The sequence below is a fragment of the Amblyomma americanum genome, chromosome 6 (genome assembly GCF_052857255.1).
Source record: "Amblyomma americanum isolate KBUSLIRL-KWMA chromosome 6, ASM5285725v1, whole genome shotgun sequence".
In the NCBI taxonomy this organism is placed as follows: Eukaryota; Metazoa; Arthropoda; class Arachnida; order Ixodida; family Ixodidae; genus Amblyomma; species Amblyomma americanum.
This window is the reverse complement of record NC_135502.1, coordinates 174,414,138-174,436,654: the sequence shown is the minus strand read 5'-3', so window position 1 is coordinate 174,436,654 and position 22,517 is coordinate 174,414,138. Positions and strand designations below refer to the sequence as shown.

The window sequence follows — 22,517 nt, the reverse complement described above, 5'->3', positions numbered from 1 at the left end:
GAGCATCCACTGAGTGAGGCTCGTGCCTGTCTCCAGCCTCGCCAGAACCTGCTGAACGCTGCCAGCCGAGTTGGGGAGGCCAGCCATGCCGTCCTCTACACTATTGGCGAAGAGGACGAAGCAGACACTGAGCTCCAGGTACATCTGCTGCCTTTCAATGGGCGTGTGCATGTGTGGCTGCTGCTCAGGTTCATTTGCACTGGGGGCTTTTTGTTTTTATGGCAAAGGAAATGGTAGGCGTGACTTTAATGAAAGCAGAGTGGGTTAGGGAATAAGCATAACCTACCTGAAATCAAGAAGAAGAAGAAATCAGCATGGGCAGGGCAGATTGCCGGTGGTTTTTAAGGGAGGGGAGGTGGCTTTTAAGTCCCAGAAAATCACCCAAAACTTGATTTTTCGACAATTGTTGGGTCCTCTTGTATGCCTCATTTCTTTATGCTGTCCTGAAGTTCTTCTATTGCTGAAATTGACAGGGATGTACTCTAAAAAATTTTTTTCTGGACCTGCAACAGCTGTGCATTAATAAGAAATACTGAAACGATGCATGTTTTTCACCGTTACAGTTTTCTGCCTAGATGCTAACCTTGTGGAGCAGATTTTTTTTTTCGTGACTATTTTATCTGTTTTATCCCTGTTTGTTCTGTCACATTGCTAGGACCGTAGTGCAAGTCAAGATGTTGCTGGTTTTTCAAAATTTGTGAATTTTAGGAGTCGTGCATGAAATCTTCTTATCTCTACGGACACTGTGCCGCAATAATTTAGGAAGAAAGGTTCTAAGTATGCCTTGTCATACCAGTGGGAACACAGGGAATGTTGAACTAGCCTTCTGCCACATTTGCCTAACTCTGCAGCCTTTTTACAAGATTCAGAGGAAAAATATATATGAGAAAACAGCTTTCTGGAGGTATAACAGTGAAATTTTTTTTGAGTAGTCACAAGAAAAGATCAACTTAACCTCAATCACAGCTTAACCTGAGTCTGGTATCGCTGCCAGACATTGGAAAGTGAGCCAAGTGCTTCTAACATATCAGAGGAAAAGTTGGGCGAACTACGCCACATTGATGTGGGGCGAGAGAGAAAACAGCGTCAACAGGAGTCTGGAGATCATGGCGTCTAGAACATTGTCAATGCCAATTCCAATGAACACACATGAACGTAGACAGCTTTCCCTTTGTATATCCTGATTAGGTGAGCTATCTGCATTCATTTTTTTCTTTTTTTCCATCTGGTACACTCCAGCACTGGCCAAATACAGTACAGCCACTGTGTGTTGGTGGTTTTTAGGGGATGCCACAACAGAACGTCACTCCGCTGGTATGTTCCTAGGGTTGCAAAACGTAAAACGTCTTGGAAGGATCCGAGTTGGCATGTCGTCTAAAGCATTGATTTTGACGTGCTATGACCGCTACTCAACGTGCTGTGACGCGGGCGCACATATGCATATTCCACGCTAAAATGCCTCCAAGCAGCATGGTCTAAATACGGGTTCACGCACGACGAAAGCAAGAGCGCCTTTAAAACACATTCTGAAAAAAATATTGGTTTTGATAGCAAATGTAGCGGGTGCATTTATTACGCGATAGCGATTCAGTGATTTTAGATTTTTGGAGTGGCAAGGAAATCGCCACGATGCTGATTTCCAGTGGAAACAGCGAAAGACCAAAAGATCCAGACTATCCTATCCAGGTTCTAACCAGACTGATGGAGAAATGCAGAGGTGTGCTGTGCGATGTCAGTGCATGTTAAAGATCCGTAGGTGGTGGAAATTATTCCCAAGCCCTCTATTACAGCACCTCTTTCTTCCTTTTTTTTCTCAGTCCCTCTTTTATCCCTTCCTTTGGGGCCAGTCTCATTCAGGTGTCTGCCAAGATGTGAGACAGATACTGCAGCCTTTCCTCAGAAACCAATTTTCAATTTTTAAGACAAAAACTTGACAAATTTGTGTTGTTCATGAAGCAGCCTGTCCAATCTGTCAATATGTTGTGACTGATTTTACGACAACAAAGCTTCCCTTTATAAGGAAATTTCTCAGCGAATTTCTTTGAAGCAGGACTCGACTGTACTGTTTTTTTCAGGCATTACAAAAAGGGTGCATACAGTGTGGGGTGGAGGCAAAAAGGAAAAAGCAGCACAGTAGCATATGACCTAAAAGCAGTAGCTAAACAATGCAAAGACAGGCACTCAAAACAAGGTACAGCCGACACGGTGCGGTTTTAGCAGTTCTAATGTCAAGTAATGCGCAGTGGGTCAGTGAGTGTATGGGAAGTGGCTAGGCAGCGAGAGCTACACTACGCTACCGAGTCGAGCATTTCTCTGTGATTCTGGGAGGCCGATATTGCGCACGCACGGCAGCCGGAGATGGGCAGCAGATGCGCAGGGCACGACATCAGAGCTCGGCCGCGTGTGGGGTCGTGTGGATAAACTGCGTATGTGCAGCTGTGTGGATAAAAGCTGAGGTGATACGATTCGGTGTATCACAATCGCTTCGTATGAGTGGCAAATAGGAGACTCTAGCCACCGCTATGCGGCGGTATCGTCAGGAGAAGATCAATTCTTTAGACCCAGAAGTCGTTGCCTGGCACTTGGCCGTTCTGCAGAGAAAGAATGAACATAAGAAGGCTAAACGAGCGGCAGAGACGCCTGAGCAAAGAGAAGAATGTCTTGCCAAGCGGAGACGCCAAGAGGCGAAGCGTAACAAGCGGCGCATAGCAGCTTTTCCATAGTGTTTCCCATAACCTTCTTTTAAAACTCTTATACGGGTGCATTAAAATAGGTAAACAAACATCTTTTTTTCTTGGTCCAGAAGAATAAAAAAATGCCTAAATTTAAGAAAAAAATGTGGACAGTATCACTTCACTACACACTGTAAAATGTTGCCTAAATGTGCCATTCGGGAGTCTGCTTTGCACTTGGAGCTACCCACATGATGGGAAGGAATGTCTTGGTGAGCAGTAAAAAAAAGAGTGGAAAAGGCACTGACATGTAATTACACAGCGGGTTTGAAGTGTTGGAAGGCCGAGGGATCCTTTTAGTAAAGAGACGCTGGTATCCATTAAGTATTACGATGTGATAAAACAGGCAGCTCGGTTTTGAATTGCTTCTAGGTCTCAGATGAGAAACTCTTGGAAAGGATTCCAGACAGATGACATGTACACTCGATCCCGGATATATCAAATTATTGCCTATATCGAACAGTTGAAAAATCCCCTTGGGAATCCCATGCAAAAGTATAGCGCTATTTTTCGCGTATATAGAACTCCCGTGCACTGGCTTATCGATGTATAGAACTCCGTGCTGAGCTGCGCCCCGGCAAGTGCACTTCTCCCACCATACTCCACCCTTGCAAGTGCGCTTCTCCCATCGCATCCCATCCCCACAAGTGCGCTTGGCAAGTGCACTTCTCCCACCGCATCCCACCCCCGCAAGTGCGCTTCTCCTCACGAAGGTCTCGCGGTGTTCCCGCGATCTCACGCGCTCCGTCCCGCACTCTGAGAAAGGGGCGTGTGGGTAAAAGGCACGTGACGAGGAGCACTCGGAGTGCAATTGGGTGTGGAAGGGAAGCGGGCAGGAGGGAGAAACCACGCTGACCGCAGGCGCCCGTTTCCTGTGTTTTGGTTGGCTGACGTCGCTGGCGCAGCGAGACGAACGAGGTCAGTGCAGCTTGGGCTTGTGGTAGTGCGGAGACGCGAAGCGGTGCATCTTTCGATTCGCTTTGTTCCTTTTATTCACGAGGCCAACGCGAAGGCTTGAGATTCGTGTGGTGCAGTGCGTTTTTCTTTCCGCTTTTGGCACGTGTTCCTGAGCCATGGCCGCGAAAAAACGCAAGAATTCGGATTTTTCAACAAAGGCGGACATCTTTCGACGGGTGGAGGCTGACGAGAAAAAGTCGGCTGGTGCTTGGAACGACGTGAAGAAAAGCACAATTGTGAACTGCTTCCGCAAAGCAGGCTTTGTGGTAGCTGCAGACAACGGATGTCTTGACAGTGAAGAAAGATGATGACGCTGGATGCCTGGACAGCAAATTTCGCGAGCCCTCGGCATTCCCAGGCGGCGTTACAGCATGTGATTTCGTCAGTGCTGACAACGGCGTGCAAGCTGTAGCGGATTGCGCTTATGTGGAGATTGTGGCTGACATCATGGGTGACGAGGACGCAGACTCGAGCAGCAGCAAGGGTTCCGACGAAGAGGACCAACCACCATGCACTGCAGCTGAACTTGCATCAGCTTTCAGCGTCATTCGCCGCTGTTGTGGCACAATGGAAGGAGCTGGCCTTTCTCGTTTGGACAGAGTCAACAAGCTTGAGGACAGCTTAATGAACTTGATGGTGCAGAAGAAAAAGCAGGCAAAGGTCGCAGATTTTTTCCTACCGAAATAAAGTGCTCTGGTTATTGTGCTGTATTTTTGTTTTTTTTTTTACGTGCCTTGGAGGCACAGATCGGTAAGTTGCCGTTAGTCACGACATCGGGAAACTGCCTTTAGATGTGTGAAGTTGTTAGAGAAGCTTTTGACATGCATATTTTATATTTCGAATTATCGATATATCGAACTATTTCGCAATCCCCTTCGAGTTCGATATATCCGGGATCAACTGTATTCTAGGTTCGGACAGACAAACGTTATGTATGCCAACTGTTTAGCCTCAGAAGATGTGGATTTTCGACTGCTCCGGAAGAAACCAAGTGTGCATGATGCCTTGGAGCAGATGGCTTTTACATATGTAGCCCATGATAGCGGTGACGTAATTTGCACTCGTATAGAATTTTAAAAGAAGGGTATGGGAAACACGGTCAGATGTTTTTGAAAAGGCTTAAGAAAATGGCATCGATCTGAACAAGGTCATCTAAATGCTGCAAAATATTGATACCTCCGTTGAAACCAGCCGGATTTCTTCACCCCGTCGAACCACCGAAGACCCCTTTTCACCAAGTGGGCATGGACCTCCTTGGCCCTTTTCCGAAGTCTTCATCTGGAAAGCGTTGGATCGTCACTGCCACCGACTACCTGACACGGTACGCTGAGACCACGTCTCTTGTCAAAGGCACTGCTGCTGAAGTGGTGCAGTTCTTCGTGCACAACATTGTCCTGCGTCATGGAGCCCCCGCCGTTGTTGTTACTGACCGGGGAACTGCTTTCACTGCCCGCTTAACCCAGTCCGTGATGACTCTGACGCACACCAGCCATCGACGTGCTACGGCCTATCACCCACAAACAAACAGGTTGGTAGAACGACTCAACCGCACTCTAGCCTACATGCTTTCTATGTATGTTGACGTCGAGCATCGAACTTGGGATACCATTCTTCCGTACGTAACGTTTGCCTACAACACCGCCCTGCAGGAGACAATCCGACTGACCCCCTTTCAGCTTGTCTTCGGTCGGCAAGTGACCACTCCGTTGGATGCTATGTTGCCCGTTGACCCCTACTGCGACTCTGACGCTGACCTCAACGCAAACACCTTCGTTCAGCATGTTGAGGAAGCGCGGCAATTGGCACGCCTGCGAATTAACCGCCAACAGGAGACTGACGCCGCTTCGTCAGTTATGCGCCTGGCGACTTGGTGTGGGTGTGGACACCTGTTCGTCGCCGCGGCCTTTCTGAAAAGTTGCTGCGCAGATACTTCGGCCCTTACGAAGAAGTGCGCCGCATCAGTGATGTAACGTATGCAGTTACTCCCGTCCAAGCGGCTTGTTCATCGCGTCGGTCGCACCGTACTGAAGTCGTGCCCATTGTTCGCATGAAGCCTTACCACGACAGACTCCCTGACTGAACAGCGGTTCACTGCAGCTGTATTTTGCTGATATTTCCCTCCTAGCCGCACTGTGGCGATGCTGCAGAAGTGGGGGCAGTGATATGTGCCACTGTGGAAGAAGAAAAAGCGCCTGCATCCGTGGAGAAAGACGATGGTTCTCTCCCGCTCGCGCGCTCGGACCACTTGGGGACCGCCACAGTTTTACGTCTCGTCTCCGGAGGTTCTCCTTCTAATTGCTCTTAACGATATCATGCTGATTGGGGTAAAAAAAATTAACAGGTACTAGGTGAGCCGTTAGATTAAAGGAAATAATGTGCTCAAGTAATTTTGACGGAATGCTAGTGAGAAATGGTGTGGTAGTTTACAGGGTCGTCTGTTTTAGATATTTGCATAATTTGAGCCTTTTTTCAGTAACGCCAGTTTCTAGAGATTGTGCAAAGATCAGATGCAGTGTCCAGCGGGAAAATAACATGTTGTTTCTTAGTAATTTCCTGTTCATTTGTTTGCAGCCAGCAGATGTTGATAGTTTGAGACATGTAATAAGCTTACATATGCCTTCAGGGTTAATTTTGATTTCGAGCATTTTTGGGGGGAGTCCTCAGGAATATGTGAATTGGTTGAAACATTAGCAGCAGAAAAAATTGATGTATTTGTTGAAAGCGGTTGCATACTCCTCACTTTTAACGAGTTCACCGCTAACGTCCGCGAGTTTGGCATCGTGAGTTTGTCTTCGTAGAAAGTATGCGCCAGAGTTTGATTTTATAAGAGCAGTTGGAACATGCTGATATTGCGATTGCAACAGGGCGTTCTTGTTCGCTGCCAATTCGAGTTTGTTGTACGGTTTTTCTGCAAGATCATTGTTAATAGTGTCAAAATCAGCCCTTTACTGTCTTTGATTAGCTTGCTGCATGGTGATTTCTTTTTCAATGGCAATGAGGTACAGATGTGAATAAGGCTTTGGTCGCTAAGGCCGGGAAGGACTGTTGTACCTTTTACGTCAGCAGGGCGAGGTTGTGAGCACAAGGTCAAGGACGTTGTTTCCTCTGATGGGACATGTTATTATTTGCTCTAGATTGCAATAAAGGTTTAACTCAAGGAATTGTTTTGAGTCATTTGCCGGTGATGAATTTGTAACTGAGAGCAAAGGCCAGTTAATTTGGGTACAATGTAAGTCGGCAAATAAAAATATTGGCGCTTTAGGACACTGATTCTTAATGATCATTAGCTCATGATGCAAGGAATCCAAGAATGACAGGTAGCTATCTTTTTGGGGCCATTGTGCAGGCATGCCCAAGTTATTTCTAAGTTATTGACATCACAGATTTGGAAGATGGCAGGATGTTATGAATGGCTATTAGTCCTCCCCCTTTACGATTATTCCTATCCTTGCAATATATAGTGTAGTGGAAATCGGAAGGGAATGCTTCGCAGTCTTCGACCTCTCCTGGAAGCAGTACTCTTTGGTGCTCCTTTAAAGAGACCCTGAAAGGAGTTTTGATGGTCAAATCCTGGTGCAGTAGATCTGTAGAGGTGGTCTTTGTAAGTATTCGAGTCAAATTTAAAAGCTTTCTGGGGACCCTATAATTTACAGATAACTTTAAAACTGCTGCTGCTTGCAGCAGCTTGCAGCCAATTAGGGCGACACCTTACTGCTCATTCTTAGCCCCACCCCTGCTCTGATGACATCAGTGGGCAATCTGGGCGAGACTTCTCACTGGTTGTGCCCATGTGGGGTGGGCAGAATCGGGCTAGGTGGGGCATGGAGGGGTGCATGTTTTCTTTTATTTCTTTTTTGTGGAACATTTGCCTGTATGATTTGAAGAAGGGGGTGAGGAGGAGCATCATTATTTCCAGTGTTATTCAGGCTGGCTCCATACCAGACCAGTTGGTGGCGAAAGGTTGGGGAGTGAAAGGAAGGTGTTGCAATGCAGGACCAGCTCCTGGCAGCGGCCAAGCAGGTGGCCAATGCCACTGCTGCCCTGGTGCTGCAGGCGAAGAACGTGGCCTCCACGTGTGCCGACCAAGGCCAGCAGAACAAAGTGATTGGGGCAGCCACCCAGGGTGCCCTGGCCACCTCCCAGCTGGTGGCCTGCGCCAAGGTGAGGAAGCAGCTTCATGCTTCTAACTGTGGGAGAACATGTCATGCCAGCAGCCTTGAATGGCAGTTTTCACCAAATCAACACGACGGTGTGATGGTGGCGTGAGGTAGTCCACAAAGGATTGGCGTGCGTGGAATCCCATCATTCGCACCATTGCCTGAGGGGTTTGCCAGCTCATTGAGATGTTGTCTTCAGAGTTTTGGAATAAAATTGTGTATATATACCTCAGGAGGCCTGCCTGCTACATCACTGTTTGCATGCTAGCAAAATAGAAAAGCCACTAAGTGTCGCTATGGGAGCTTTCTGGTGCTTACAGTGCAGTGAAACCACAGGAACAGGAAGTTTCCAAGCTGCTGCAGAACGCTTGCAAGACCACGACAGTGGGGTTCTTATCAGGCGCCCAGCATATATTTCTAAAAAAAATTATTTGCCTTGGTTAATAAGTAAGGAGGCTTCACCGTACGAACAGGGCACGGTACGTGATGATCGCGCAGTTTCGGCGCACTGGAAGAAGTGGCTAGAAGGGGGGCGGGGGGCGAAAACACCAGCAATGAGCCAATCAAAGTCCAAAATGATGCTCAGCGAGGTTTGGTAGGCCAGCTGATGCTAGCTAATCAAGCCACCATCACTGTGGACTGGCGTGTAGTTTGGAAAAAGTAAAACTGAAACCAACTGGTTGGACTGTTCTCGGAAATGAGGCCATTCATTTGTTGTCATGCCTGCTGTCGTGCTGCACATCAAGGTGCACTGGAAACCCTGCAGCACAGAACTCAGGCTTTGAGTAGGGCTATTTCAATGATCTCTTGCCGTGCTGGTTATCTGGACACAGCCTCTCTTCGGGCACCCGTTCGAATCAACCAATGTGAGGCCCGTAGCATCCGACTTAGCAAGAGTCTCGTGGCGCAGACTGACATGGGTATTGGCTGGGGCCGAGCTGGCAGTTGGAATTATCTGAATTTCTGGTTTAACGAAGGCCAAATTAAGGAGCTTTTACTTAGTAATACATTATTTTTTAGAATAATACGTTGTTTCCAATTCTTTGGATAACAGCTCCATTCAGTGATTTTTGTCTAATTGTCACTGTTTGGCTTAATGTGCACATGACAAAGGATCTTACTGAATGCTGTAATGAATAGGTTTGCGCGAATGATGTTTTTTTGGTTTGAAACAAATCATATTTTTCTTTAAATAATTTTGAAGTGAATATTTCGAATACTTGTGGCCAACAAAAAAGGCTTGATGCCACAATAGGCTTTTTGAAAGTCATCTATTTTTCTAACACACAAGGCCATTACATGAAAAAGAAAGAGTGCATTGAAGCTTTGTCACTCTCATCGAAGCCATGTAGACTTTCTTCAAAAACGGCCATTGGAAATTGGGGTAGCCAATCTACTTGTGCAACCACTAACTGCTGGTCTTGATTGCGATTGCTTCGTTGTATAGCTGTTGCTTTTAAATGGTGACTCTATGGACATCTTTTAGGTGCATGCACCACGTGGCTGTGCCCCATCCCGCGTCAGGCGTAAGAACGGGGGACCCACATCCATGTGCGTCGTGCTATGTCCCTCTCGTGCTCACGCTGTTGTGTTTAATTAGCGAATTTCACGCAAAGTAGAGTGGATGTGGAGCCGCAGTCAGTTCAGACCCATCCCGCGGAAGTCAGAAAAGTCGCGTGAAGTCTAATGATGCATGCTGCCGTGCCAGTGCCGCGGTGCGCACGCGCCAGATGTGGCATTTATAGATCTTAACGGAATAATGGCGCAGATCAAGTGACAGGACAGCACGAGAGCACAAACACACACAGATCTTGGCGCCGTGCTTACGCCTGCTTGCGTATGCTGCCTTGCACATGGGCAGACTGGCTCCAGCGGAGGTCTGGCTATACGGGCATTTGGCACTTACACCTAGGAAGTGTCCAGGAAGTCAAGGCTTTGACGGCTCGCATGCTGTGGTGCCATCCTGGAGAAGGTGCACTGAACCGTAACTGCACTAAGCAAGCATTCCAGACACATTATTCACTCAAGACGAGTACTTCGAGATTCGAATACCAAACATTCAGATCAAATATCTATTGCCTTACTATTCGAATGATATAGAATATTCGTACAGGCTTAGAATGAAACATTGAAAGGTGCTGTTGGGGATGGGGCTCCAACCCCGTCGCACGCCACCAGTGTTGGCGATTGGGCTTCAACGACACCGGTGCCACCAGAGCTGGAGACGGAGGGGCCCTTGAGTAGGCTGACTTGTTCAGCCTCGCAGGTCCCATCTCCAAATGACGTTGTCAGACTCCGTTAAGGAGGGAAACTGTACAGTAGTGTTTATTTACATTTTTGCAAGCATGAGAATCAAAAGTGGGGATCTGGAGCTGCACTCGCTGTCGAGTTTTATGTCGTTCGTCATCCCTAGATTGCCCAGGTTGAGGACGCCCTCGCCGGGGTGGGAGTGGCCTGAAACTTTCGCTCACGTGCACAAACTCACACCACCACACATAGGGACACGCCTCCGTCACATGTCGAGTCCGAGAGAGAGAAGGATGCTGTCGGGTTCACCTCGACTGCGGAAGGTGATGTTATCTGGCCGGTTGAAGGTTCCCACATGCTGCTGACACCTATTTTTCCTCATATGACAGCCGACGCGCAAGGCCAGAACGCAAGGTCAGGTAGAGAAGCCGAAAGGGTCGTTTGTCGGTTGAGATGCTTGCGATGTGACGTCAGTGGTCAATTGTCAAAGGTGCAGGACAGTGTTGGCAAATGTCATCCCACACACCAGCGACTGAGAGGTGTATGTTGGTTGGATTGGTGCAGATCGTGGCGCCGACCATCACTAGCCCCAGCTGCCAGGAGCAGCTGACGGAAGCCTCCAAGGAGGTGGGCAAAAGCGTGGACGCCATTGTGGCCAGCTGCGAGGATGCAACACGCCAGGAGCCCCTGCTGTCCGACCTACGGGCGGCCGCCGCACAGGTGAGCCGCGCCCTCGAGGAGTTGTTGCTGCTCATCCGTGGGGCTCCCGAGCGGCGTGCGCGCTCCACGACAGCCGCTCATGACGGGGCGCTGGACACCATCTTGGATGCCACTGACCGGCTCTTCTCGAGCACGGGCGACGCCCCTGAGATGGTGCGGCAGGCCAAGGTGAGCAGGCTGCTTCTGTAAATTTGGGATACTATTTGGATTTAGCACACAAAAATAGATGAAGCCTGGAGGTTTCATTATTGCAACTTTATTAATAAAATTTTCATACAAGACTCTCTTCGCCCCTATCCACTCAGGGAAAAGGATTTCCAGGATGAAAGAAACATCCATCAGCCATTGTCGATCATTACCTTCAGTGTCTTTTCGGCACAAATGCAGGGTGGCTCAAGACTGTCACGTTGCAGCTTGGTGTGCACACGGTGCCCTGTTTTATTGAAATGTTCTTGAAATGAGCTGATTTTTGTACCACTGGTCAGCAACTAATGCACTCTGGCCATTCCTGCACTCTAGCGGCGTACGTTAGAGGACAAGCTGTGTGCCTGAAAACAAAAGGAAAACAACCATTTGCTCAGATGAGTCTTTGCTGCATTGTAGTAGAACTGAAAGGTTGTGATGGAAAAGCAGGGCCTTGTACAGAGGCACAGATGCAAGGACACGTCCTGTTCATTCAGTCTGCCTTCCCATCTGTGTCCATCTCCTACGTATCCACTGCATTTGGGAAACGTTGTGATGGAGCTCTAAAATGGGGCATAAATTGTTGTGGTTTGCAGGTGCTGGCCCGAGCGACAGCCCACCTGATCCAGGCCATCAAGGGTGAGGCCCAGGCGGAGCCAGACTCCGACCAACAGAAACGGCTCCTGGCCGCCGCCAAAGTTTTGGCTGACGCCACCGCCCGAATGATTGAGGCAGCCAAGGTGGGTGCACTGCAGCACCTGGGATGTGCATTCTGAGCATTCAATCACTGTTACGTTCTCTTTGCATGCCAAGCACAGCGTTTACAGACTGTTGGGTATTAAGGCGAAAGCCTTTAATGGCTCATACTCGTGGTGACCGTCTGTCCGGTCATGTGACCTCGCGGTGTCTGTCCGTTACATCCTAGGTCGCGTGACCGTGTCCGTCCGTCACATCCAAGGTCATCCTAGGTGACCTTGTCACGTCTCACGTGACTTTCTCATGTGATCACAACCTGCCAACTGGACTGTGAGCAAACTGCCCACTTTGGCTGGTGGTGTGATCCGCCGCCAAGCAACAACTACGCATGCGCAGCGTGATGTCACCACTCAAATTCAAATCAGTGCAGCAATGAGTTGCGAATGGCTTTCACTTTCCCGCAGTTACGAGATATCTAAGTGCCTCCAACAAATTTTTCTATTTATGTATTTGATACTGTCAATCCGGTCAGGGATCATAACAGAGAGGGCATTCAAAAGTACAATGAGATGCAAATATAGAAGTGATGATTAATCAAAGTACATATCGAAACATTACACAACATTATGCATCAGCAAATATGAATAGAAGTTAAAATATATAACGAGAGCATGTGACAAGAAATTGGCCAGACAAATAGTTATACCACAAGAGGAAAACAAGAGGAGAAGGAAGAAATTCGCAGTGGCAAAAACATAATAAATACTGAGATATAAGTAGTTCATTTTCAACAAGTGTGATAAAAGCACTTAATGTTGGACTATTAACAATGGACATGTTTAAAGCGTTCCATTCGCGTATAGCACGAGAAGAGTGCGAATATTTCAGAGAGTCAGTATGGAATGAAAACTGATGAAATGTGACAAATGAAAAGTGATGGGACAGCATAGGCATGCCAGTACAGTAAAACATCTTTACAAGAGACACTCAAGGGACCTGGAAAAGATGTCTGTTGCAACCAGATATTCAAAAAACTGAGGAGTGGAACTAGATCAGTTTATTGCACATCAGCATCCAAGTATGCTTGAAGGGTAAGCAAAAATCAAGAAATTTTGATTTTTACTTTTGTTTATTTACTTATGACCTCGAGCGAACCGAAAGCTTGGAAGAACGCTAACATTATTTTAATTCATAAGAAAGGAGACATCAGGTACTTGAAAAATTACACACTTATCAGCTTACTGTCCGTTTCCTCAAGGTATTTACTAAGGTAATCGCTAATAGAGTCAGGGCAGCCTTAGACTTCAATCAACCAAATGATCAGGCAGGCTTTCATAAAGGATATTCCACAATAGATCATATTCACACTATTAATCAGGTGATGGAGAAATGCGCAGAATACAATTGACCCCTATATATAGCTTTCATTGATTACGAGAAAGCATTTGGCTCGGTGGAAACCTCAGCAGTCATGCAGGCATTGAGGAATTGGGGTGTAGAAGAGTCTCGTGTGAAAATACAGGAAGATATCTGTAATAGCTGTAAAGCTACCATAGTCCTCTATAAAGTCAGCAATAAAATTCTGTTAACGAAGGGTGTCAGGCAAGGAGACACGATCGCGCCAATGCTATGCACCACATGTTTACAGGCGGTATTCCGAGGCATGAATTGGGAACAGTTGGGAATGAGAATAAATGGAGAATACCTCAGTAATCTGCGGTTCAGTGATGACATTGCCTTGCTAAGTCACTCAGGAGACAAACTGCAAATCATGATCAATGAGTTAGACAGGCAGAGCAGAACGGTGGGTCTAAAAATTAATATGCAGAAAACCAAATTAATAGTTTTTTCTAGTTTCACGTACGTAGAGGGTTCACGTACGCATACGTGAGAAGTCTACGTAGCCTGCACGCAGGTGGTTTGAAACCCTTATAGTTACACGTACGCGAAACACGCCGTGCGTTACGCCTAGCGCCATCTACTAAGAAACACAGACACTGGTTGTAGCCAAAATCATCCAAGACAAGTCATTAAGCGAAGTCATTCATAGCGAGACCGTTGCTATGACGACGACCAACGCTACTTCGTCAGGCTTAGCAGCTGAAAAATTGCCCTTCTGTCTGAAAAACAAAAGCTATTTGTCGCTTGAAACTTTATGCGAGGGTAGGAATGGGCAAATCGAAGGCGAATACAACAGTTTAGAACACGATATCGCCTCGAGGGATTAGCGAAGAAGCTGTTATCGCTGTGAAGCGGCGGGCAGGGCGCCGCCATGTTTGTCAACGCTACGTACGCAAGCAACGCAAAGACCGCAACGCAAAAATCCGAATCTCACGTACGTACGCGAGACTCGCGCAGACCCTTTGCGTTCTGTGCATGCGCACTGGTCACTCGCAAGAGCTCTACGTACGTGAAGCCTCTACGTACGTGAAACTAAAACTCTCTAATGTTCAACAGTCTAGCAAAGGAGCAGCAGTTCACAATGGGCTACGAGGTGCTCAAAGTGGTAAAGGAATTCGTCTCCTTAGGGCAGGTAGTGATCGCTGATCCGGATCACGAGAGGGAAATAAGTAGAAGGATAAGAATGGGGTGGAGCGCATATGGCAGGTTCTCTCAGATCATGAATGGCAGTTTGCCAATATCCCTCAAGAGGAAAGTGTACAACAGCTGTATCTTACCGGTACTCACCTATGGGCCCAAACGTGGAGGCTAATGAGAAGGGTTCAGCTCAAATCAAAGACAACGGACCCAGCTATGGAAAGGAATATGATAGGTGTAACATTAAGAGACCGGAAGCGGGCAGAGTGGGTGAACGAACAAACATGGGTTAATGACATCCTGGTCGAAATCAAGAGGAAGAAATGGGCTTGGGCAGGGCATGTGATGGGAAGGCAAGATAAGCGCTGGTCCTTATGAAGAGTAACGGAGTGGATTTCAAGAGAAGGCAAGTGTTGCAGGGGGTGGCAGAAATTTAGGTAGGTGGATGAAATTAAGAAGTTTGCGACGATACAGTGGCCGCAACTGGCAGAGGACAGGGTTAATTGTAGTGACATGGGAGAGGCCTTCACCCTGCAGTGGGCGTAGTCAGGCGGGTGATGATGATGGCGATTTTCTAATACTGCATTCTTTTCCGCATCTTTTCCAGTATCGCATTTCTCCCTGCGTTGCGTATTTCTCTTTAAAGAATAGCTTTGAAAATGAGGAAGCGAGTGGCCAGGCCACATTTTTTGTAAAGGCAGTGTCTTACCAACCATCTGAAACACAATTCCATGATCGGAACTGAATATTTCTCAATACAGTTGAAGTACTAAAGACATGTTAGGAGCAATATTGGAGCTCTTAGGATCAAGCTTGAATTTCAATCCTTCATTTGCACCATTTGGGAGCAAGCTCCAAAAAAATGCCACTTTTGTGCCAGAGGCACTAAGGACATGCACAGCAGATGCTCTCACAACATTCAGTGGTGGTAAAATAGCAAGAGCAAAGGTTCTAGAGCCCTTTTGGCTAGCTTGGAGGAGTAACACTCCCCACCGTGTGCGAGAAGTTGACTGTTGACAGGTTTCCTCTGTTGGCTGAGCAACACAGCATTTAAAAAAATAGAAGCCTAGGAAATTAAAAGACTGATAAAAAAGCACTAAGATAAGTTGAATAATGACTATGGAGGTTGTCCGTATGGAATAAATTGGTCCACAAATATTGGTAATGCGAAAAACATGATAATGAAGTTAGTTTTTACTTTCAACTCAATTTTTTTCAAACAAGTTTTTTTGTTATGACGGTACCATTATCTTCAAAACAATACGAGGCAAAAGGCCATTTCTTTGTCTGTGCTTTATATGGGCATGTAGGAATGTACTGAACCAAAGTTATGTGTGTGCATTGATCTATTTTGATTATGTGGGCAGAAATAATGCCTAAAGCGGCCTTAAATCTAGGTCTCGAAAGAAAAAATTATTTAAAAAGTTGCTATTTTGATTATGTTGCATAGTTATGGTTCAGTCAAAAGAGCATAAAGCAACGATAAAAAATTAGCAGTGGTTTAGCTCTGGTTAAACCTGGAGTGACGCGATAGCTACAGCTGGCTGAGTGGAACTTGGTCACATGACCGACCACGTGATCAGCCACGGCATTGCGCCGCCGGCAGCTGCTCTGCACCACGTGGCCAACCACGTGACCTTACTAGCTTCTTTAGATGATATTTTGTCGCCAGCTCGAATTAGGTGCACCAGTGCAACACGGCCGCTAGACACGTGTCTGGCTAGAGCACTTGGCGTCTCTTTCGCGCCTTGATCGATCTGACTAAAACCAGAGCTGAGACACAAAAACATCTCCAACGGGCTATCCATAGCTTCAGTGGAGATACCTCAAAATTAGCATGCAAACTACGCGATCAATACCTCTGCATCGAAAGGACCCCTGAGGCCCAGCGTACTCGTATGCAGGTTCCGAGAACGCGGAACTGGATCAGCCGTTCCTGCTCCATGACCTGAAGTTGGCATTGAGTAAAATGAAATGAGGAACGGCGCCGGGAAGAGACAAAATAACTATGAAATTACTTGCCAACCTTCCCGACCCGGCCTACGAGGCGCTCCTCACATACACAAACTCAATCTGGCTAGGTGAGGCATCCCTCCCAATCGAATGGAAGATCGCCCTGGTCACTTTCACTCCTAAAGCCGGCAAAACCACAAACATGGACAACCTCCGCCCCATCTCCCTCACGTCTTGTACGGGAAAGCTGATGGAGACTATGGTGCGAGACAGGCTGTCCGAGTTTTTGGAAAACCATAATGTATTCGCAGACACCATGTTCGGGTTCCACCCGCACCGGTCTGCCCAGGATGTCTTGCTTCAATTAGACCGCGAAATTCTTAATCCCGTCGAATACCCCCTTAAAGACAAGGTAGTACTCACCCTCAATTTGAAGGGGGCTTTCGACAGTGTAACGCACGACATAATTCTGACGCACCTCTCCCAAACCAACTGTGCACACAATATGCTTCAGTACATTAGGCGATTTCTCTCCATCCGGCAATCATATATCCGAATACAAGATGAAGAACATGGCCCCTACCAATTAGGTACCCCGCAGGGCGCGGTCCTCTCACCTCTATTATTCAATTTTGCAATGATGAAACTTCCGGCACAGTTGGAAAGTGTCGAAGGCATACAGCACGCGCTATATGCCGACGACATCACCATCTGGGCTAAGCACGGATTGGTAGGAGACATTGAAGCTAACCTGCAGCAAGCAACGAAGATTGTGGACGCTTACGCCCGCCGCTGCGGCCTTGAATGCTCCCTGGCCAAATCGGAATTTGTGCACATTCGACTCTCGCCGAAGTGCACTACCAAAGTCGAACTGTCCCTAGCGGGTGGACCCATTTCAGAACACGCTGAGATCAGAGTACTGGGTCTCTTTATCAATAAACATCACCGTGTCGACACAACACTGGCCAAATTGCTCAAAGTGGGGGGCCAGTTGGGCCGCATGATCCGCTGGGTTTCCAATAACTGCGGTGGGTTACAGTGCAAAGATGCCTTGCGGCTGGCGCACGCATTCGTAACCAGTCGAGCCTTGTACTCGACTCCTTACCTCCACCTTCGCAAATGTGACGAGGAAGCCCTTGAGGTGGTTCTCTGTAAGATTTACAAGCGTGCTCTCGACCTCCCGGTCACCGCGTCCAACCAGCGCCTCCTGGGCCTGGGGATGGTTGACACCTTCGTGGAGCTCCGAGAAGCACACTTGACAAACCACTGCACAAGACTCCCAAAATCGCCGTCGGGTCACCGCCTGCTTGCCCGACTTCACATCCACCATCCAGCATCCTCGAAATCTGGAGCTTCCGGCCAACATAACACGAGACGACCACAGTGGCCGGCCTCGTGCGGTCAGAAGTCTTGTTGTAACGCTACTATGGAAACAAACATGGAGTATTTTACGCGAATGCCACCGGCCCACGCCATTGGGTCTGGTACACGGCCGCTGTCGTCCACCAAAACACCGCAGTAAATTGCCTTATGTTCAAAGCACAAGACATTACTCATGCGGAAGAGGTGGCAACCGTGCTCGCCGCCGCGGCTCATCATTACCGACTCGCGGGGGGCCTGCAGGAACATCGAAAGGGGCTTTATTCCCTGTTTGGCATACCGAATACTTCAGCATAGCAATAACGTTAGGGCTCCCGCGTCCTGCACAACAGTATGGACTCCCACGCACACGGGTCTCGAGGGCAACGAAGCGGCCGACGCCGCTCCCCGCGCGCTCACTCTCCGGGCATCGCCGTCGTCTCCCCCCAATGTGGACTGCGACCCCAATCCGGCCTTTACCTAGAAATCATCTCATGTTACTAATTCGGCCATGCAATCTTTCCTAAGCCCTGCAAGGGCCTCACGAAGGCGGAGGAACACTTTCTCCTTCGCCTTTACACTAAAACACTGCTGTGCCCGGCAGTCATCAAACATTTCGACCCTGCGTGCACAGAGGAGTGCCCGCACTGTAGGGAAAAGTCTTCGGACATTTACCACATGGTGTGGGCATGCCAATCAACCCCGTGCCTTCCCCCTATCCCTAACCCTACCCGGGAGGACTGGGAGGCGGCCCTGCTCGGCTGCTCTGACCTGGCGAGCCAAAAGGCCCCGGTCGGGCGTGCCCAAGCAGCAGCTACAGCCAATGGGCTCCTGTAATGAGCAGCCCACCTAGTGTTTGTAAGGAACGGCCCCTTAATTAAGGACTGCTCCACTTGCTCCCTGTACATATTTTGAGCATAGTTTTTCAGTCAGTCAGTCGGCAACTGTCGTTGAGGCCAAGAGATGGTACCAAAAATATGGCGTCGCAACAGCTGGCATCTAGCCACCAAAGCAGCGAATGCAATGCCATGCACAACAGATAGCTCCCGCTCATCATCTCCGGTGCCATTTACTCCTAGTGGACCTCCATGTAACGCCACTCATGTGGTGGTATTGGTACCAAAATTGTGACGCAACCATTTGTTGTACAGCGTTCTGGGTGGTGTCATGCATTTTCTTGTTGCACATAGCATACAGCTGCTATTAGTCACGACTATAAACTCACAATAAGACATTCATGCTTTCGCCTTCACAGCACGTAAGCAGTTCTAAGTGCCTTCTCTATTCTCTTTTTCAGTAATGCAGTGAAAGCTTGTTAATTTGAACATCATTAATTCGAATTTCTGGATACTTTGAACTGTACTACCTGGTCCGTTTATGTTCAGTTGGAGTCTGTGTAAAACATAGCCTGTTAATTTGAACGTGAATGTGTTGCGCCATCGTTAATTCGAACTACGCGCCGCCACGCGTGCACAGCCTGGGCACGCGGCAAACCAAGAAGCGGTCCTGCAAGGCTATGCTGCCTCTTTGGAAAAGATGAGGAGGAGTCGAAATTGGGGTTAGAGGTGCAAGGCCGAGTAAAAGGGGGAAGGGGCTCTCTCTCTCTCCGTGTTAGCAACTAACTGCATGACCTCGTAGATTTGTAGCCGGCTCACTTGTTTAGTGTTGACCTCAGAGGCTTCAATAGGTTGCTGCGCTAGCTTTGGCTGTTGAGCAAAGGATTATGCGGCCAGTGATGATACACAGCGAAACAGATGCGTCGCAGTGTCTCTAGCACTTCAAATCCGGAACCATACATTCGTGCACAAAACCACGATGTGCGCAAAACAATTGAGTTGGAGCTTTGGCTGATGTTTTCTGCGCATCTTTGGCTGGGCTTTCCAGTGCCCTTTATGTGCAATTGGTTGCAGCCGTAGCGGTCAATCTGCGCGGTGTGCCACGTAGTAATTTAGAAATGTCATTCCTTTGCGGTAATTACTGTGCCAAAATGCTTCAGGAGATGATTGAAACCTTGCATGAAGTAGATGCCGGTACATTGTCGAAACAGGATATTGCCAGAAAACAGAGCTCATTGGTTTGGCAGTTTGGGACACTGGCTCGGAAGGTTGGAAGATCGGGCAATGTATGCACGCGGCCATCTTGGCGGCTATCGCTTTTACGGGGTAAGGGAAATACATATTACTCAGTGCTATAAAAATATGCAGTATGCACTAATGATTTCAGGATGAGAAACAAAACTTTACAAGCCGATATTACAAGGTTCAAGTTATTCAGCAGCTGCAGTGGCTCAGTGATTATGGGGGCTCAGCTGCTGATCAGAAAGGTGCGGGTTCAATCCCGGCCGCAGCAGTAGCATTTTGATGGAGGCAAAATGCTACAGGCCCGTGTACTGTTTTATGTCAGTGCACGTTAAAAAGAACCTCAGGTGATTGAAATATTTGGAGCCCTTCACTATGGCATCCCTCATGCCTACGTCGCTTTGGGACGAAACCCCGTATACCAAAGCTAAACCATCAAGTTATTCAAAAACAGTCTTATTAATGAGATGCTGTTCCGCTCTTTCAAGTGATCTATACACCCTGCTTTGCACATGAAGTCGGTAGGATCGAGAGTGAACGCTAGCTATTCAGCATGTTTCTGGAGCAACACACCATTCACTGGAACGTTCCTTGAAAAGTACATCTCACAGCCACAACATTATGGCTTCTTCCACCTTTGGATAGCTGGCTCCCCGAAGTGTAATTTGCTTCTCCATAAATCCACTGTCCTACAGTAAAGGTTTGCCGGTGGTGTTGGTCTGGTGATTTCCAGAAACTGGATGCACCGCTTGAAGGCTTCTCGATGATATGACTTGCAGGCGAAGCGATTTAGTGAGAAACGAACATTTATACAGGCTATTTACAGATGGGTACAAACAAAAGTCAGTATACGGCCACAACTATCCGCGGCCGGCCTAACCGACCCCCTGCACAGAGGCGAGGGACACCGCGTCCCAACAGTCAAACTGGCGCGCCTTGCACCAGCTCTCAACGGTCACTCCCTCCGCATTCAGCCAGACCGAGCGCCTGCCAGCTAGGAGTAGCTAGAAACAAACGCACACGGGCGCGGCTCCCTTCGCGGGTACACCCCGAAAATGCCCGCGCCCTTTTCCACACGTAAAAATAAACTGCTAACTGCGGCTCATCAGTTTTGACGTATAGGAAAGCTCAGAACTGATGTCGGCGTTTTCCCTTACCCCCGAGTTCGTCCCTAAGTGGTCTCGCAATCCTTCGCACAAGGGGACAGGGGTCCAAGGTTGAGGCCGGCAGACAGCCCCGCCGTCCGGAGCGGCAAAGGAAACCGCAAGGACGAATGGGGAGACTAACCAAAAAGGCATGAGTTCCCTTCTAACGGCGTGCACCAAAGCAAAACAAAATAAAACCGGACGCGCAGCCTAGGTCACTGCCCTTCGTGGAATATTCGCAACACATGTACAAAAAGATGCGACAGCGCACCGAACCCTACACCTTCCCCCCCAAGACTCGGCTAATCCATTCAGAGATGCAACCGCAGCCTGCGAGCCCGCATGCTGCGACCCTTCGTCACACACACAGATACATGCTACTAAGGTCCACAAAATATAGAAGAAAAAAAAACACTCACAGAAATCCCACACTTTCGTTCGATCGACATGCGCCTTTTTTGAGTACAACGAGTACAGTTTGTTGTCCATGCACACAGTTCCCTGGTCCACTATCCCCAGCGGTCACTGCGGGACGTCAGCCAGTGCACTATCCCAACAAGCTGGGACAAGGCATCTGCGTTAGCGTGGTCGGATCCTCTGCGATGTTCAATGGTGACATTGTAGCGTTGGAGTGCAAGAGCCCAGCGAGTAAGCTTTGCACTTTGAGGCACACTGCTCGTAAGAAAGGAGAACGGATTGTGGTCAGTGATGACAGTCACGGTGGCGGCGAACACCCACGTCTCAAACTTTTTTAATGCCCAGATTACCCCGAATGCCTCCCTCTCGATTGCCGCCCACCGCATCTGCGATGGTGTGAACTTGTGACTGGCGAAGGCTATCGGCGCCTCAGTGCCGTTGTCAGAAAGCTGCGCTAAACAGGCACCTGGTGCTACTGCCGACGCGTCTGTAAAAAGCGGGTCCGGAGTGGTCAGCGAAACCGCCTCGCTTAGAGCTTTCTTCAGTGCTTTCAAGGCTTTGTCCGCGTCATCTGGCCACGGTATTTTGTTCGGCAGGCCTTTTCCTGTCAGGCGTGTTAGTGGCAGAGCGATTTCTGCAAAGTTGGCAACATAGCTACGGTAGTAGCCGCACGGCCCAAGGGTGCTCCTCAATTCTTTCTTTGTCTTAGGGGCTTGAATTCCTTCGATGGCCTCAAATTTCTCTTTGGCTGGGCCATGCCGGCCTGAGCCGACAACGTGCCTCAGGTAGCGGATTGAAGGCATCGCTACCTGGTACTTCTCCCAGCTATTGTGCAGGCCCACCTCCTCCAGAGTGCAAAACACCCGCTTTAAATGATGTATATGCGCTTCTAGAGATTGGCTGAATACGGCGATATTGTCTAGATAGGAGCAAGCGTATTCTTCCTGCCCGGCTAGCAACTGGTTCATGTTCCTTTGGAAGGTTGCCGCTGCGTTCTTAAGACCGAAAGGCATCACCCGCCAGGCAAATTGACCTAGGTGCGAGATGAACGCTGTTGGAAGCTGAGAATCCTGAGCGAGGGGCACCTGCCAATAGCCGCGCCTGAGGTCCAGAAGTGTTATGAACCTCGCGGCTCCGACTCGCATGATCAGCTCCTGGGGGCAAACCATAGGAAATGCGTCCGTCTCGGTCACCGCATTCAGCGCTCGGTAGTCTATGCAAAGACGTACCGACCCGCCTTTTTTGGGAACGCACACGATCGGGTGTGCAAAAGGGCTTTTACAGGGGTAGATGAGGCCTTGTGCAAGGAGCTCATCAATTTGCATCGTTACTTCG

General features: G+C 48.4%; 1 protein-coding gene across 6 annotated transcripts in view; it reads left to right on the top strand.

The window, feature by feature from the left end:
* The window catches only part of rhea (Talin_middle and talin-RS domain-containing protein rhea), a 411,461-nt gene that overhangs the window by 175,305 nt on the left and 213,639 nt on the right, over positions 1-22,517 (top strand). For all 6 annotated transcript variants that reach the window (XR_013306466.1, XR_013306465.1, XR_013306467.1 and 3 more), the window contains 4 exons: positions 37-138; positions 7,683-7,850; positions 10,658-10,981; positions 11,593-11,736. Coding sequence is in view for 3 of the 6 variants with exons in the window: in XM_077628096.1 (XP_077484222.1) it covers positions 37-138; positions 7,683-7,850; positions 10,658-10,981; positions 11,593-11,736 (738 nt within the window). In the remaining 3 variants the exon portion in view is untranslated. The remainder of the gene's footprint in view (positions 1-36; positions 139-7,682; positions 7,851-10,657; positions 10,982-11,592; positions 11,737-22,517) is intronic.